We start from the raw sequence: 19,018 nt of genomic DNA on the forward strand, positions 1-19,018 counted from the left end.
GATTCAAACACTTGGGACAGCTTCATAAGAAGCAGAATGAAGCCAGAGTTAGCGCATCAAGAGTCACCATGCTCAGACACCTTCAGGAAAAGGGCTGCCAAGCCACTTCTGAAACAGAAACAATGTCAGAACCATCTTACCTGGGCCAAGGAGAAAAAGAACTGGATTGTTGCTCAATGGTCCATAGTTGTCTTTTCAGATAAAAGTAAATTTTGCATTTCATGCTGAAATCATGGTCTTAGAGTGTGGAGGAAGACTGGAGACAAGAATCCAAGCTGCCTGAAGTCCAGTGTGAAGTTTCTGAAGTCAGTGCTGATTTGGGGTGTTGTGAGGTCTGCTGGTGTTGGTCCACTGTGTTTTATCAAGTGCAAAGTCAATGCAGCTGTCTACCAGGAGATTTTGGAGCACTTTATGCTTCCATCTGCTGACAAGCTTTATGGAGATGCTGATTTCCTTTTCCAGCAGGACTTTAGCACCTGCCCACAGTGCAAAAAACACTTCCAAGTGTTTTGCTGACCATGATCTTACTGTGCTTGATTGGCCAGCCAACATGCCTGACCTGAACCCCACTGAGAATCTATGGGATATTTTCAAGAGAAAGATGAGGAACAGTTGATCCAACAATATACAGACAATATGAAGGCTCAATAGTGCCTCAGCAGTGCCACAGGCTGATCAATTCCACATCACACTTCACTGATGCTGTAATTTGTGCTAGGAGCAAGTCATTTGCTGTAATATGTGCTGCCAACCAAGTATTGAGTGCATAAATGAACATACTATAAAGAACTTTTCTGTTTTCCAAATCCATACTTTGATTGATCTTACGAAATATTCAAATATTTTGAGATACTTTCTGACTTTCATGAGCTATACGCTCTAATCATCAAAATGAAAACAAAAAAAACTTTAGAAATGTTTTACTTTACGTTTCAGTTTTTGAAATAAGTTAAACAAAAAATGAACTTTTTCACGATATTTTAATGATTTGAGATGCACCTGTGTGTGTGTGTGTGTGTGTGTGTGTGTGTGTGTATATATATAATGTGCAAATGCATATTTGTTACAGTTCTAAATACATTATTTTGTTAGTGTAATGTATTTTTGTAAAGTTATAATTTTTTTTAAAGTTTTATAATTTTTAATAAGTTATAATACTTTGTTTGCTATTTGCAGTGATTACTATTTGCTATTTTTTCATAGTGTAACAATGTTGTTTTGTGCCACTGCTTTGGCAAATGAACTAAAATCGAAAACACAAAATGACTTTGCTCACACCATCAGTTCATAATCCGATGTTTTTTTTTTTTTTTTTTTGTTTTTTTTTTAGAGTATCAGAAGAGGGGTGAGTCAGGTCATCGACCTTTTTTCTTAATTTGGAGGTCTTATTTTTTAACTCTCAAAGTGCACCAGATTAATGAATTTAACTTTAAAATATATTAAATTTATGACCTCCCTAGAAGGATCCAGGTTCACCCACCTGTGTCTAACAAAATCTTACCTAAGTATGATGCGAGCTCCCATCCACCACCTTTAGCCCCTGATGTTTTGTCACCAGCCCAGGATATTTTCAAATCCTAGAAACGCCCTTGCCTGTGGCTAACACATTAAGTTCACTTCATGTAAAGTGTTCAGAGATGCTTATAAAAAAAGTTCCACTGGTTTTTCTTGTGTTACATGCAATGAACCACAAATTCTCACCTTTGCGAGAGTGTAAACTAACCAAGGTGTTGATAACATTATTCTAAACCATTTTCTCACAGTTAAACTGAATGTGTTAAATTGTTTCGGATATTTACTGAATATTGTGCTTTATGTGTTTGTATGAAAATATTTTTTTTTCTTTTCTTTTTAATCTTTTTTTTCTATTTCTAATAAATTAGCAAACCAAACTGGAATGTGTAGTGTACATTATTGCGAGTGTTTTTGCAATTAGATGTGAAAACGATGTTATCAAAATATACTGAAAAAGAATCGCTGCTGAAGAATCACCTTAATGGTATTACCTTTCTCACTGCTTATCAGAATTTAAAACCTCATATGTTTATAAATAATGTCACTATTGATGATTCAGGACCTTATTACTGTGTGACCACAGATCTACCTACACAAAATACAGTAATGGCTCCAGACTGCACAACACTGGTGAGCGACAATTAAGTGATGTTTTACATTACATTTTGGCATTTGGAACCCCCCCAACCTCCGCATGAATGCATGTAGCTTGTAAATGAAAATGGAAACGAGAAACGTTTGTATGAAAAGACTCATTTGTAATAATGTTACTCTTTTTAATCTTCTTTTTCTATTTCTAATAAATTGACAAACCAAATCAGATGTGTAGTGTACATTATTGCATTTAATTAATTTATTTATTTATTGCAATTAGACGTGAAAAATAATTGCTTTTGAAGAATCACCTTAATGGTGTTACTTTCTCACCGCCCTGGTGAAGAAACAGCATATGCTGGTAGGTATGTTTTGATGCTGGTTTATGCTGTTCCTTAGCTGGTTTAAGCTGGTCCTTTGCTGGTTTTTGCTGGTCATGTTGCTGGTCAAGGACCAGCATGAACCAGCAAAGGACCAGCTTAAACCAGCATCAAAACCTACCTAACCAGCATTCCAGCATCAAAACATACCTACCAGCATTCCAGCATCAAAACATACCTACCAGCATATGCTGGTTTTTTCACCAGGGTTATCGGAATATACAAATTATAGTGGACGTGGATGTGATGTTGTTTAAAATGTGTTTTAGAAAGATTTATGTTCACTTATATGTCAGTTACACCTTCCTTAGAATTTATAGTTGTAAAATATTACACCAAATTTGTCCTGTAAGACAAAATCCGTCCTTAAACTTAAATGCAAAGGCGCATTCAGTTTTCTGGGCCGTAAGGCGCCCTCTGGAGGAACATTTTGGTCTAAAGAGGAAACATTTCCCGCCCAATGATTTGTGGGAGACAAGCGAAAAGCATTTTGGGTCATTTTGAAAGATGGCGGACGACGCTGAGCAGGTATGCTATTTTGTTTTATTTGTCTAAGTGTATATCTGTAATAGTTTGGTAATCGCGGAGCTGAATTATAGCGGTTGTTTTCATTGTTGAACACACGAGTATGTCGAGGCAGTTTATAACCGGCAGCTCTCAGACGGGTTTTCATATATTATTATAATGGAAATATCAACATGACTGAAACCTACTTTGCAGCAACAAACCACCAACACGGTAGAAGAGCCTCTGGATCTCATCCGGTTGAGTCTGGATGAGAGGATCTACGTGAAGATGAGAAACGACAGAGAGCTGCGCGGCAGACTACACGTGAGATTAAACACTCATTTATTCATTCAGATGCCCGGGTTTACTAATGTGCCGATTTTATCCCTACTGCTACTGAAGTACTGCATAATGTTGAATTAAATTAATCTGTTTTAATTTATATTAACGTAATACTGTTGTAGTTGTTCATATTTAGTTCATTTTAATTTTCGTGAAAGCTTAATTATTTTGGTTTTGTCATTTTATTCGTTTTTATACACTAACACTATTACAGAAAAGTAATATTTGTAATGTTTTTAAATTAGCATCTTCTGCTCACCACATCACATTTATTTGATCTGTAATGCAGCAAAAGTAATATATTTTTGAATATATTTTTAAATGTAATTTATTCCTGTTGTCAAAGCTAAATTTTCTGCATCATTACTCTGGTCTTCAGTGTCACATGATTCTTCAGAAATCATTTTAATATTCTGATTTGCTGTTCAAGAAGCATTTTATTTATTTATTTATTTATTTATTTATTTATTTATTTATTTATTTATTATTATTATCATCATCATCATCATCATCAGTATTTAAAAACATTGAGTACTTTTTCAGGATTCTTTGATGAATAGAAAGATCCAAAGATTAGCATTTATGATATCATTTATTTAAAAAAAATATAGAAATAATACTTTTATTTAGCAAGGATGCTTTAAATTGATCAAAAGTAATGATACAGATATTTTAAATGTTACAAAAGATTTCTGTTTCAGATAAATGCTGTTCTTCTGAACTTTCTACAAACATCAACTTCAACATAATAATAATAATAATAATAATAATAATAATAATAATAATAATGTTTTTTAAGCAGCAAATCAGGATATTAGAATGATTTATGAAGGATTCTGTGACTGAAGTAGCAATGCTAAAAACTCAGCTTTGAAATCACAGAAATAAATTACATTTTGAAGTATATTAAAACAGAAAACAGTTATTTTAAATAGTAAAAATATTTCAAAATTTTATGGTTTTTGCTGTACTCAAATAAATGCAGGCTTGGTGAGAAAAACATTAAAAATTGTACTGTTCAAAAACTTTTGACTGGTAGTGCATGTCTGTCGTTTTCATTCATTTTTCATTCCAGCTTTAGTTTTATTTATTTGAATACATTAAGATAAATAAAATGGAAATGAGAATTGTTGTTTTTTTATTTGTATACATTATTTTAGTCAGTTAACGTTTATTTTATTTTAATTTTATTAACAAAAATCATTTTCTATATGCGTCATGTGTGTCACATGTTGAATTATTTCTTTTTTTTTTTCATGTTACATTAGGCCTATGACCAGCACTTAAACATGATCCTCGGAGATGTTGAAGAGACGGTAACGACTGTAGAAATCGATGAGGAAACGTATGAGGAGATTTATAAGGTAACTGATGTTGTAATTTAAACTGTATGTAAACAATGAATCCTAATTGGTTTTACGTCATTCTGTTGTAAGTATCATCTGTATTTTGTTTGAGTCTGAAAATTTAAAATTATTATTAGTATTATATAGGTCATAAAGAGCAATTACAACAAATATAAAGCATTATAACAGCAGCAACAAAAAAATTTACACTCACCAAAATTAAAAACGCAACACTTTTGTTTTCGCCCCATTTTTCATGAGCTGAACTCAAAGATCTGACTGTGCGTTCACACCGCCGCCGGCGAGAGCGTCAAAATTCGCTCTGGCCGCGCTGCCAACAACGCTGTGCAAAGATTCATTGACGCTCTGACGATCGAACGCTTGGTCTTGTATTTAAAGCGGCCGCAAAGCAAACAAGCATGTCGATCTTGTGCAGACTGACCACAAGTAGGGTGTAAGTTAACCTCATTAAATATTTTAAACGTGAAAATAAGAAATGTAATTTAATTGTAGTTACATGTTTGCTAACGAAATAAACCAATTAAAAGCCATTTGTGTGGTGTGGCTTTTGTGTTCATGGTTAAGTGTTAGTCTAATTTCAAAATAATAGGAGACATTTACTAGCCTTGGTCTTTAATTAACATTAACATGAATTTGTGTGCAGCCTACATTGCAAACCGTCTTGGTTGCAATTGGTCAAATCGGTGTTGTTTTGAGCAAATGAACTGCATTCCCGCTTATTTACAAAAAAATATATAACGTTAATGCACATCAGCAACTTACCAGGAACACCAACAATCTCAGACACCTTGGTCCATGCATAATTTTTTTCTATTTATGTCCCTGTACGCAAACAGGGACACGTCATAGATTATGGGGAAACCCGCCACAGCAATAATCAACTTCTCCTCCATTTTCCTTGGGAACTAATGTGGCCGGAACCAAAGTTTACAGGACTGCGTTCTCTGGAATCCTCTCAAGCGGTGAACTTCTACATTCCGATTGGTTGCCGCCGAGCCGCGTCATAGCTCATTACCATAAAGTTGACCTGACTTCAACTCTCCCCGACGCCCACACCGTCCAAAACGCGCCGCGCCGCGCCGCTTCTCGCCGCCGGCTCACATTGAAAATGAATGACTTCCGGCCACTTTGACGCTCTCGCCGGCGGCGGTGTGAACGCACAGTGAGACTTTTTCTATGTACACAAAAGGCTTATTTCTCTCAAATATTGTTCACAAATCTGTCTAAATCTGTGTTAGTGAGCACTTCACCTTTGCTGAGATAAACCATCCACCTCACAGGTGTGGCGTATCAAGATGCTGATTAGACAGCATGATTATTGCACAGGTGTCTTAGGCTGGCCACAATAAAAGGTCACTCTAAAATGTGCAGTTTTATCACACAGCACAATGCCACAGATGTCGCAAGTTTTGAGGGAGCGTGCAATTGGCATGCTGACTGCAGGAATGTCCACCAGAGCTGTTGCCTGTGAATTGAATGTTCATTTCTGTACCATAAGCTGTCTCCAAAGGCGTTTCAGAGAATTTGGCAGTACATCCAACGGCCTCACAACCGCAGACCATGCGTAACCACACCAGCCCAGGACCTCCACATCCAGCATCTTCACCTGTAAGATCGTCTGAGACAAGCCACCCGGACAGCTGCTGCAACAATCAGTTTGCATAACCAAATAATTTCTGCACAAACTGTCAGAAACTGTCTCAGGGACGCTCATCTGCATGTTCGTCGTCCTCATCGGGGTCTCGTCCTGACTGCAGTTCGTCGTCGTAACCGATTGAGTGGGCAAATGCTTCCATTCAATGGTATCTGGCACTTTGGAGAGATGTTCTCTTCACAGATGAATCCCGGTTTTCACTGTACAGGACAGATGGCAGACAGCGTGTATGGCGTCGTGTGGGTGAGCGGTTTGCTGATGTCAGCGTTGTAGATCGAGTGGCCCATGGTGACAGTGGGGTTATGGTATGGGCAGGCCTATATTATGGACAACGAACGCAGGTGCATTTTATTGATGGCATTTTAAATGCACAGAGATACCGTGACGAGATCCTGAGGCCCATTGTTGTGCCATTCATCCATGACCATCACCTCATGTTGCAGCATGATAATGCACGGCCCCGGGTTGCAAGGATCTGTACAAAATTCCTGGAAGTTGAACATCCCAGTTCTTGCATGGCCAGCATTCTCACCAGACATGTCACCCATTGAGCATGTTTGGGATGTTCTGGATCACGTATACGACAGCGTGTTCCAGTTCCTGCCAATATCCAGCAACTTCACACAGCAACTGAATAGGAGTGGACCAACATTCCACAGGCCACAATCAACAACCTGATCAACTCTTTGCGAAGGAGATGTGTTGCACTGCGTGAGGCAAATGGTGGTCACACCAGATACTGACTGGTTTTCGAACCCCCCCAATACAGTAAAACTGCACATTTTAGAGTGGCCTTTTATTGTGGCCAGCCTAAGGCACACCTGTGCAATAATCATGCTGTCTAATCAGCATCTTGATATGCCACACCTGTGAGGTGGATGGATTATCTCAGCAAAGAAGAAGTGCACGCTAACACAGATTTAGACAGATTTGTGAACAACAGTTGAGAGAAATAGGCTTTTGTGTACATAGTCTTACATCTTTGAGTTCTGCTCATGAAAAATGGGGGCAAAAACAAAAGTGTTGCGTTTATAATTTTGCTCAGTATATAAAAACAAATACCAGTCTACACTTTAAAAATAAAAAAATAACAAATCCTCTTTTCCAAAATAATGACACTTCATTTTCTTTTTGTACAAATTTATTTTATTTAAGCCATCAAGTATTGTTAACATGTGTAACATGTTTGTTTTGCAGTCAACAAAGCGGAACATTCCCATGCTGTTTGTTCGAGGGGATGGAGTTGTGTTAGTGGCTCCACCGCTGAGAGTCGGATGAGTTCCTTGAGTTGTACACCACTTACCTACCGAATTATTGTTTTGGACTCTAAATTCTTGAAGTGGGTGGACTTTTAAGTGGATGACGTTTTTGTTTTTGGAACCACGGAGCTGTAAATCTGTTTGTTTTGCAAGCTGACCTTTTGTTTTACGTTTTGGAAATCCGTATTGGCAGTTCATTTGCGCCATATGTTTTGTGACTCATTAAAATTCCTGAAGTTCGACCTTTTTTAAATGACTGCTGGTTTCAATTATATAATAAAATCTTTGATTTGTCATGAAGAGACTTTTCCACAAAACATCTCAGAATATGCACATTAAGTACATCATTAACTCAACATTGAGATATTAGTACATTTTTTTTTTTTTTTTTTTTTTTTTTTTTTTTTGTATAAACAGTGTTATGTTGGGATGTAATAGGAGTAAATACATTTTCTTTAAATGCATGTGATTTTTATGCATATATAAGGTTTGGATTAATTACGATTTTTTAAAAATATTTATTTCTGCTTACAAAGCTGTTTGATCAAAAATGCAGTAAGAGCAGTAATATTGTGAAATATTATTACTGTCATTGCTGTTTTATTTTTAAAATTGCAGTTACATTTTCAGTATCATTACTGATTAGCAGTATCACATGATCCCTCAGGAATCAGAAGTTCTTACTGTTTGGCTGCTTAATTATTTTCATTTATGTATAATGGTTTTTATTAGTATACTTCTGAACATAGTTTTTGCTGCATACACTACCAGTCAAAGGTTTTTGAATAGTAAGGTTTTTAAAGAAGTTTCTTCTGCTCACCAAGCCTGCATTTATTTAATCCAAAGTACAGCAAAACAGTACAATTTTGAAATATTTTTATATTTATAATAACTGTATTAATTTATATAAATAAAAATAAAAAAACTGACTCCAGGCTTTTGAATGGTATGGTGTATAATTAAAAATAAATAAATAAATAAAAATACAAAAGCTTTTTTTATTTCAAATAAATGCTGATCGTTTGATCTTTCTATTCATAAAGTAATCCTGAAAAAAATTACTTGGCTGTTTTAAGTATTAATAATAATAATAATGATAATGATGATTTTGAGCAGCAAATCAGCATATTAGAATGATTTCTGAAGGATCATATGACACTGAAGATTGAACAATATTTGTTCTGAGTAATGAGTAATATTTGAGTAATGATGCTAAAAATTAAGCTTTGATCACAGAAATAAATTTACATTTTAAAATATATTAAAATAGAAAAATTTATTTAAATTAGTACACATATTTCACAATTTTACTGCTTTTGCCCTAATTTGGATAAAATAAATGCAGGCTTGGTAAGCAGAAAATACCTATTTAAAAAAAAAAAAAAAAACACTTCTGAATGGTAGTATATCATGATATCCAAAACAAATATTAAGCAGCACTGCTTTCAACACGGATAATAATAAATGTTTCTTAGGCAGCAAATATTAGATATGATTAGCGAATATTAGCATATTAGAATGATTTCTGAAGGATCATGTGACACTGAAGACTGGAGTAATGATGCTAAAAATTCAGCTTTGCCATTGCAGGAATACATAAAATATATTGCAATAGAAAACAGTTATTTAAAATAATAATTATAATAATATCGCGTCTTGATACTATCTGTATTTCTGTTTGAGACCTGTATAATGTATTTAGCAAAACGGTAATAGAATGTTTATTTGATCTCCTGAGTAACAGCGCCACTCTTCGTGACGTCACAGTGACCAGCGTTCTAAAGATTCGCGCCTTCAGTCTCATATGAGTGTAATTCTCTCTCTCTCAATCAGTCATTGTGTGTGTAACTGCAGGACGGAAAGGTGGGTTCAATACCGACGGTCGGGTGAAGATTCCCCGTTAAACTTCATTCGGCGAGTCTGTGATTAGGACTAATCGGGTTGCGTACGCTAAACGCAATTCCCGCGAAGGACTTGACGTGTCTGCTGCTCCGGTTGTGCCGTAGTGCAGCATCCGGTCTTACCGGCACGGACTGGCACCCGGTTTGCTGGTGAACCCCTGGGGTGAGGCGCCCAGCGCACGCTTTTACTGGGTGCAAGGTTGGCGCTGAAGATCCCCAGGGAAACACGGGAAGCCGGTGTAACAGAAATTAATGAGATGGGTTTGGGTTTTCATATGCATAATAAATTCTCCAAAACAGATCACCAAAGCAAGACCCCCTTACGAAAATCAACCATGGTTTAACTATAAAAAGTAAGAAAGAAAGACACAGTTACTATAGTTAAGTCATGGTCATCCACAGTTTAACTGTGGTTATACAAATAGTAATCAATACGCAAAAAAAAAAAAAAAGGTTACTAACTACTAACATAATAGAATAAAATAAATGAATTTATTTATTTTTTTTGTGGAAAATACCAGAAAATCTTTTCTTTTCTTTTCTTTTCTTTTCTTTTCTTTTCTTTTCTTTTCTTTTCTTATAAACATGGTCCATATAAGTTAAGTAACACAATTCTTTTATTCTTTCATTTTATTTTATTTTATTTATATGTAAATATAAATAAAATTTAGTGATAATGCATTTGTGATTTATTTTATTTTATTTTATTTTATTATTTTATTTTATTTATATGTAAACAAAATCCAGAATAAAATACACCACTATTTTTTTTTCCATTATCATGTCAAGCCTTTGCAAAAAAAAAAAAGGCCTTTGTTAATAACTTATATTTATTTAATTTTATTTTATTTAATTTTATTTAATTTAATGTAAAACAATAATTTCTTTACTTTTTATATGGAAATAAAATCATGATAAATGTATTATTTTTTTTTTTTATTTTTTTTTTTTTGTCATTTCAAACATGGGCCAAAATGGCCTTTGTTAATAGTCTTCAAAAACTTTTACTCTATTTATTTTATGTTATTTTATTTTATTATACTATTTATTTGTTTATTATTATTATTTTATTTTTTTGTCTTGAGTGTGTGTTTTCTTTTAAATCTGACACTGCACAAAGTAATGCATCAAAATTAATGTTGATGTTGTTGCTGATGAAAAGACAGAAATAATAATAATAATAATAATAATAATAATAATAATAAATAAATAAATAAATAAATAAATAAATAAATAAATAAATAAATCTGCTAAGCATATGGGAAATTATATATATATATATATATATATATATATGTGGAATTTTATATCGATTTTTTTTTTTTTATATTACGTACAATATGTAGCAATATGTAACAAACTGACATGTAAAGGGTTAAAATCCTGAATTGTTTTTTTTTATTTATTTATTTATTTTTGGCAGTTATGGTAAAAGGATCTATGTCAGTGATAGTGGGGAAATGTATATATAATATAAATGTATATCAAAATTAATATTTAAAAAAAATAATATATACTATGATTGTAACCGTTTTTTGACAATATTTTTGTCTTCTGTGTAACAATTTTAAATGGACGCACAAACCTTCCATTCATGTAGGTTTCCTATTGAGTGTGCTATACTCAGGTATGACCGGCAGATGGAGTCAATGTCACGTTCAACCTCACAATCTGTTGTTCCGTAGGGAGGCGCTGTTGTTCTGTGCGGCTTCGCGTGGAAGCGTTTCATCTCGCGTAATTATGTTCCCCACAATTAACGTCAAATGCACAATTCAATTACCATTTCAATGACGTGTTAAACGGTCTCCCGGGTCAAAACAAAGAGTACCACTCCAAAAACAGAGCAGTTGTTTGGAGAAAGAACACCGAAATAGCACGTTCCCATGATATGGGTCTTTCCCATTAGCGAGACAGTGACGCGAGTTCTCAATGAAGATGGCCTAACTTTTCCCACAGCCTAAAATAGCTTCCTGGAGGTGGTTGATAACCAAATATAGCTAGTTTTGGGAGCGGACCAGACACAACACAGTTCTGAACAGCTGACAGATGTAAGAAAATCTGGCTGCAACTCAGAATAGTGTTATTGTAACATCAGGCTAGTGGTCTTGTGCAAAAACAAATGCTAGATGATGAAAAGTAGAAATCTTTGAACAATAAAATATTATGTATTACCAGTACAATGTTATTTGTAGTTTTAAAAAACGACTAAACAAATGATGTGCTAAATGACAAGTTTATTTGAGCTTTTCTGTGGAGGAACTGAGGAACGCCAAGTTGCCAAATACTGGATAAAATATTTTGTCCAAATATTTGGATAAAAATATAACTATGGCCTTGAGGTGGTTTAAATATTTTTCTAACATCGACCAAATGTGTCTTAAATTTACTGTGCTGGAATATCCACTGGAAACAGAGGATAATTTTTAAGGATACATTTTAAAATGGAATTTGTGGTGTATTTTTGCACTCTCTTTGGTCAATTTCAATTGATCCTTTAAGTAAACTCAGATTTCTGCGAGAAAGAAAGCCTGACAATTTGGATACCTCTTCATTAGTGTGTTATTTCATATTACAACCATGTTCCTGGGCTTTGCGCTGATTACATAACAAACATTGGAGCAGTTCCATGCTCATTCAGTTAGCTGAACCTGAAACAATTCAATAAGAATGGCCTCCAGGTGCGTGCTTATAAATGACACAATGCATTAAATATATAAATGACACAGCCTGTATACGTAATATTGTCCATATACTGTCTAAGTAAAATGTTATGGCTGCAGAGGTTCAGTCGACACCATTTGTGGCATATTTAGATTACCAAAAATAATAATCTCTCAGACCTTGTTTAAAAAAGTAAGCTTAAAGGGTTGTGCACACCAAAGATGATAACAATGACTAAATTTGTTAAGTTTTAAAGTAATAGCTTATTCAAACATGAAAATGTGTACTAATTTGTACTAAAAATGTACTCACCCTCAGGCCATCCAAAGATGTAGATTAGTTTGTTGCTTCATCAGATTTGGAGAAATGTAGCATTACATCACTTGCTCACCAATGGATGTGAATGGGTGCCGTCAGATTGAGAGTCCAAACAGCTGATAAAACCATCACAACAATCCACACAGCTCTAGTCCATCATTTATTGTCTTGTGAGGAGTTATAAATTCGGAACTGGAAGATAAAAACTTGCAAATCTGACTTTTTTCCTCGCAATTGTGAATTTATATCTCGCAGTTAGAATGAGAGTCCAAACAGCTGATAAAAACATCACAATAATCCACACAACTCCAATCATTTATTGTCTTGTGAAGAGTTATAAAGTCAGAATTGTAAAATTGTTTTTATCTCGCAATTCTGACATCCAATCATTTAATGTCTTGTGAAGAGTTATAAACTCAGGATAAAAACTCACAAATCTGACAGTTTTTCTTACAATTGCGAATTTATATCTCACAATTCTGCCATTTTTGTTGCAAGTTCATCAGTTAAGGTTTTGTGAAGAGTTATTATAAAGCCCAAATTGTGTGATAAAAACGTGCAATTCTGAATTTTCTCATAATTGCGAATTTATATCTCGCAATTCTGACATTTTTTTTCACAAGTCCATCAGTTCTTGACTCGTGAAGAGATATGAAGTCAGAATTGTGCAATAAAAACATGCAATTCTGACTTTTTTTTGTAATTGCAAATTCATATCTCGCAAATCTGATATTTTTCTCACAAGTCCATCATTTAATGTCTTGTGAAGAGTTATAAAGACAGAATTGCAAGATAAAAACTTGCAATTCTAATTTGTTTTTCTCGTAATTGTAAATTTTTATCTCATGATTCTGACATTTTTCCATCACTTAATGTTTAGTGAAGAGTAATAAAATCAGAATTGTGAGATATAAACTCACAATTGCGAGTTATGAAGTCGAACTCTGAGGGGAAAAATTGGGAGTGTAAATATTGGGGAAAGATTGCAAGATTAAACCTCAGAATTTTTTCGATTTTTTTTTAATGCACAGTTGCAACTTTATATTGTGCAAAATTGACTTAATAACTCGCAGCTGCAATTTTATATCACTTATTTATTCTAACCTAATTTCTCAGAATTGCAGGTTAATATCTCAAAAATTCTGAGAAAAAAAGTGAAAATTCACTTTCAGTTGTAAACTCACAATTGCAAGAAAAAAAGTCAGAATTGCAGGATATTGCATATTTAGATTACCAAAAATAATAATCTCTCTTAAAAAAAGTAAGCTTAAGGGATTGTGCACACCAAAGATGATAACAATAACTAAATTGGTGAAGTTTTAAAGTAATAGCTTATTCAAACATGAAAATGTGCTAAAAATTTACTAACCCTCAGACCATCCAAAGATGTAGATGAGTTTGTTTCTTCGTCAGATTTAGAGAAACGTATCATTACATCACTTGCTCACCAATGGATGTGAATGGGTGCCGTCAGAATGAGAGTCCAAACAGCTGATAAAAACATCACAATAATTCACACAACTCCAGTCTATCACTTATTGTCTTGTGAAGAGTTCTAAAGTCAGAACTGTAAAATTGTTTTTTTTTCCTCACAATTACGAATTTATATCTCACCATTCTGACATTTGTCTCACAAGTCCATCATTTAATGTCTTGTGAAGAGTTATAAAGTCAGAATTGCAAGATAAAGCTTTGTGCAGCTTTCAGTTGTAATTTCAGTCAAAGGGCAATAAGATAAGTGATGCAAGTCTTCAGTGCTTATAGCGATAAGAAGAGGAGAAAATAATGGGAAGGCGCCTGTAGACGAATAAAACTTTCTAAAGACCCACGTCTTTGTTCTCTCCACTTTAGTCCTGATGCCTTTAAGGCTTTTAGTCGACCACAGCTACTAAAAGGGCTTACAAACGGCAGAGACAAGAAACGCTAGATGCCATCCTGGCAGAATGTAAACATGCCGATGCTTGTCATGACGGAGTTTCCACAGCCACTGAAGAAGTTTCTCAGCACGGATTTCACTCAATATCTGAAGGCATTTAGACTCCTTGTGGGGAAATATCGATGGTACGGCATTTGGTTGATTTAAGCCTACGCGTATATCCATTGCCACCTGTAGGCTCTTTCAGTAGCTGTAATCATCGTATCAGTATTTTATTTTCTGACTTGTGTTGTGGTAAAAATATCAACAGGTAGTGCCAATAGTTCACCAAGTGCAACCATTTGATGTCATCAAAATAATGGCATCCCCTATAGTCCAAAATATGTATACAATTATGTGGATCTTTTAAATAACGTAAATCCTTCATAGGTTTTCTACTACATATTTCAGTAAGAGACATCATTTACATTATATTAAGCCTATAATGGTAAGCTTACAAATAAAAAGTAAGTAAATTAAATGAAAATCAATTAAATGAACATTATTCAACATTATAAGTGTTGTTGCTTATTCTTATCTTCCTGTAGTACATGGCCTTCTCTCTGGCTGAGAACTGGGCTTTGAATCCACATCATCCTTCAGGATTGGTTTTTCCTACTAACTAATGTGAAAAGCATGTCTCAGGCTGTTGAAAATGGCTTACGGCCGTGAGGGACATGACATCAAAGACCTGCGGTTCTAATCTTAGATTGGCTGGAGTGTCCAGCAATCCTCCTAAGCTAGAAATAGCAGCGCTAAACATAGGCACATGGACTGTAAGATGTTATACTAATGTGCAAAGAAAGATGCTGCCAAGTCAGTGCAAAGTCCATTTGTTTTTGGCTGTAGCGTTAGTGTGATTTATTGACCTCAGGAACATATTTGCACAGGTGTGTCAATTTGAATTGTTACTCATCTCTGCATGAACAGAGTAAATATATGGGTGGGTAATTCTTTTGTACTGTAGTGTGTCCATGTCTTATGCAGGAATCTAAAATAATTAAAGAACCAAGCATGCAAAACCAATTGATTTTTAATGCATTTATTTTATTTAGAGTAGGATTTTATGTTTCTTTTTAGGTTTTATTTTTGATTGTTTATTCATATCCATATGTAACAAACATGCATTTTATCACACATTGGTGATAGCTTCCATGTGTATTTAATTTGTCAGAGTCATTAAATGTGTATATGGCCATAAATATGTCAGCGTGGAAACTTTAAAGCATCCAGACAGTGTTTGTATCAGTATCGCATCCAAAGAAATGTAGTAAACAAATTATTTTCTCATAAAATCAGAGATTTACATCTCTGCTGTGTCAAACAACAGTAGCGTCTGTGGTCTGCTTGTTTTTTTACTCACAAAAATGCAATAAAAAACAATTTAAATGGATTCCTCGACATATAATTGTTTAGAATTTCCTTGATTTTATTTCTTTAATAGCAGACATAAAATCAAAATCGCGCTGGTATTGTAAATAGTTGTCGGGTAAACTGATAAACAATGGTGCGCTGTTATTCAAGTGATTTTGTTGCCGCTCTGTATCTTTAAACTTTGATTTAATTTTCCTCAAACAGACAGGCCTACAATCAGATTTATCATCCTGGCCAGTATTCAGACAAGATTTTGATGAAAACCGGCTTTGAGTTGAGTGAGATCAGCTGCTGTTACAAACAAGAAACAGGCAAATACAATAACTGCTGCTGGAGATGAATGTCTCTCAGACTTCACTCACAAAAGCACTTTATAAATATATGACGTGTGATTTAAAGCATAAAGAAAACACGCACGTTATAGTTACATAAGATTTTACAAAGAAAGGTTGTTATTGTTAACTAAAAAAAAAGCATTAACTGAAATTTAATTTCATATTTTTTATAATTTTTTATTAGCTTAAGATGAGTTACTAAAATTACTAAAACTAAAGATGAAATAAAAAAATAATTTTAAAAAATTATAAAAATTACTAAAGTTTATAAACCAAAATGTAAATAAAATGTTAAAATGTAACACACTGGCATCATGATGGCGAATTAAGGTAAAGTACTACTTCAAATAATAATAAAAAAAAACAATAAAATCTGTAAAAAAAAAACCCCGGATAAAATGACAAAACTGCACAATAAAATTACTTTATGCAAGTTATAAGTGGTAGTGCTATTTTTATTATTTTTCAGAATGATTTATTAATGTACTATAATATATTTGTTAAAATGTAATATTTTTATTATAACACACACTCTCAGAAATAAACCCAGTTAGCAGACGTATGTCTGCAAGAAGTCTGTTAAAGATTGCTTGATCTGGAAAGCATCTGATGTATACAAACATCTGACAGACATCCGTAAGATGTCAGTTTTACATACATTCTAAATCATAAACATCTTAAAGACATCTAATAGACATCTATTTGACATCTGATAGGAAACGTCCTATAGACGAATTGCAGATGAGCAAACAATACGTCTTGCAGATGTAAATGCAGACATCAAATAGACGTCTCCGTGATGTATATGTATATTAGAGAAGGTACAAAAGCTGTCACTGGGGCGGTATCTTTTCAAAAGGTTCACTTCCCTGATAGCACATATACATCACGGAGACGTCTATTTGACGTCTGCATTTACATCTGTAAGATGTATTTTTAGAGTCTATAGGACCATTCCTATCAGAAGTCAAATAGATGTCTATTAGATGTCTTTAAGATGTTTCTGATTTAGAATGTATGTAAAACTGACATCTTACAGACATCTGTCAGATGTTTGTACACATCAGATGCTTTCTAGATCAAGTGATCTATAGGTTTTGTACCTATTAACTTCTAATATGTGCACTTTAAGTACTAAAATGTACCTTTACGGTACCAAAATAAACTATTTAGGTACAAACGTGTACCTTTTGAAAAGGTACCACCCCAGCTCTTGTGCCTTTATTTCTGAGAGTGAACGAATACCTGGCAACCTGCAATAACACCTTAGCAATATGGGAAATAGCATAATTTGAATTATTTTTTTTATTTTTTATTTGTTCACGTATTTGGTAATCAATCAATCAGTCGGATTTTGTGTGGAAAATTAAATTGCTTATATATTAACAATCATCCCATTTTTCTGTGCTCAGAAGTTGACCAGCAGCATTTTTGTTGACCCTCAAATGGGCATATTTGAGCTAATACCCGAAAGGAATTTACAATTTGAAAACAGCTCCTTTCCACAACTTTATTACACACAACTGCCAGAAGGGTCTGGAGAGACTGCGGACGTTTGCCAGGGATTTCTTATTTGATGACTTTCCTAGACATGCTACAGAGAGTTTGGGGTTCAACAGTGTCATTTGGAGGCCACGCTCGGAGTAAACAGAGCAATTTACATTGCTCAGAGAATATTACGGTAAATTTTTCTTTCCAACGACTTTGAATGGGCGACTTTGAAGTGTCCTGCCCGCATATAAACAGACCACAATTAAAACAGAAGCCTCTTTTGTTTTGGCATTTTCCACTGTATTTTCCACTGAGACTGACCGCAAATAATGGAAAAGTCACATATAATTTCCTATTTCGGTCGCAGGTGGCACGGTGAAATGAGCTCCGTTGCAAATACATCAGATACTTTCACATCGTACCGATCTGTCAGAACGGTTTATAAAGCTATGGAACACAACGGAAGAAACAGGCCCACGTCCATAGAGCTTGATAGACAGGCACCTGTGAATTCTCGCCTGACTCAATGGACAGCTGCACTTCCCTTTAAAAGTCACGCTGACGGACTGCAGAAGCGAAGGGAAAAATAAACGGCCCTGTTGACCTTGAACGGACGTGTGCGTCAGAGACCCCGTTAGAAAAGCCAGAACGCGACACGGATACATATATGTTGCATTTGGAGCTGAGAATTGTAATGCTGCGGCTGGACTAATTCGCTGAATGTATTTCTGGTGCCTTTGTCCCAAGCGTTAGAATGTGAATGGCAGTGGACAATCTAGCGAAAGCATTGTTCGTATGATATTAATTGTTCCCTGTAGGATGTTTTTGCATCTGGCAGCGGACCCATATTGTATCTGTGAACAATGGGTAAACATTGTACCGTATTACTGGTGAATGCACTCTTGCACCTGTACATAACAAACGATTTCCAATAGGCCTTTGTTGTTTCAAGTGTATTGTGCTGAAGTGTTGGACTTCTGATCTTAATTACCTACTTGTTTATCCATGCTTGTTTCCTGAACTATGCCTGTATGTGACTTTGTTTTGAGTTTTTACTGTTTTCAGTAAGACATAAATGTTAAAACATAATGCATTTATTCTATGGACATTGACATTTAATTTCCTATAAGTTCATATAATGTTGTTCACCAGCTGTTTTATTGGAACACTGACTGAACATTTATATGAGAGAGTGCATTCATTTTACAAATGTATGTACAAATGTACAGTTATGTTACTGTACATATTAAAATACTACTGATGTTCATTAGTCTTTTTAGTGATGTAATTATTAACGATGAGCGGAAAAAATGATCTGTTCACAAAAGCTGTCTGTTGAGTTGAGGTAGCTCACACTTTTTTTTTTTTTTTTGACAATATAAAATGTATGTAGGCTATTGCACAC

The 19,018-nt window shown here is 34.5% G+C and overlaps 1 protein-coding gene across 1 annotated transcript; it reads left to right on the forward strand.

Annotated features, from left to right (window-relative positions):
- Positions 1-2,933: 2,933 nt before the first annotated feature.
- lsm3 (LSM3 homolog, U6 small nuclear RNA and mRNA degradation associated) lies at positions 2,934-7,865 on the forward strand. Its single transcript, XM_051095094.1, has 4 exons — positions 2,934-3,017; positions 3,210-3,320; positions 4,607-4,702; positions 7,557-7,865. Exons 1-4 carry the CDS (start codon positions 2,997-2,999, stop codon positions 7,635-7,637), a joined length of 309 nt encoding a protein of 102 aa, XP_050951051.1. The 5' UTR covers positions 2,934-2,996; the 3' UTR covers positions 7,638-7,865.
- The last annotated feature ends 11,153 nt before the right edge of the window (positions 7,866-19,018 follow it).

Source organism: Labeo rohita, chromosome 22 (genome assembly GCF_022985175.1).
Source record: "Labeo rohita strain BAU-BD-2019 chromosome 22, IGBB_LRoh.1.0, whole genome shotgun sequence".
Classification (NCBI taxonomy): Eukaryota; Metazoa; Chordata; class Actinopteri; order Cypriniformes; family Cyprinidae; genus Labeo; species Labeo rohita.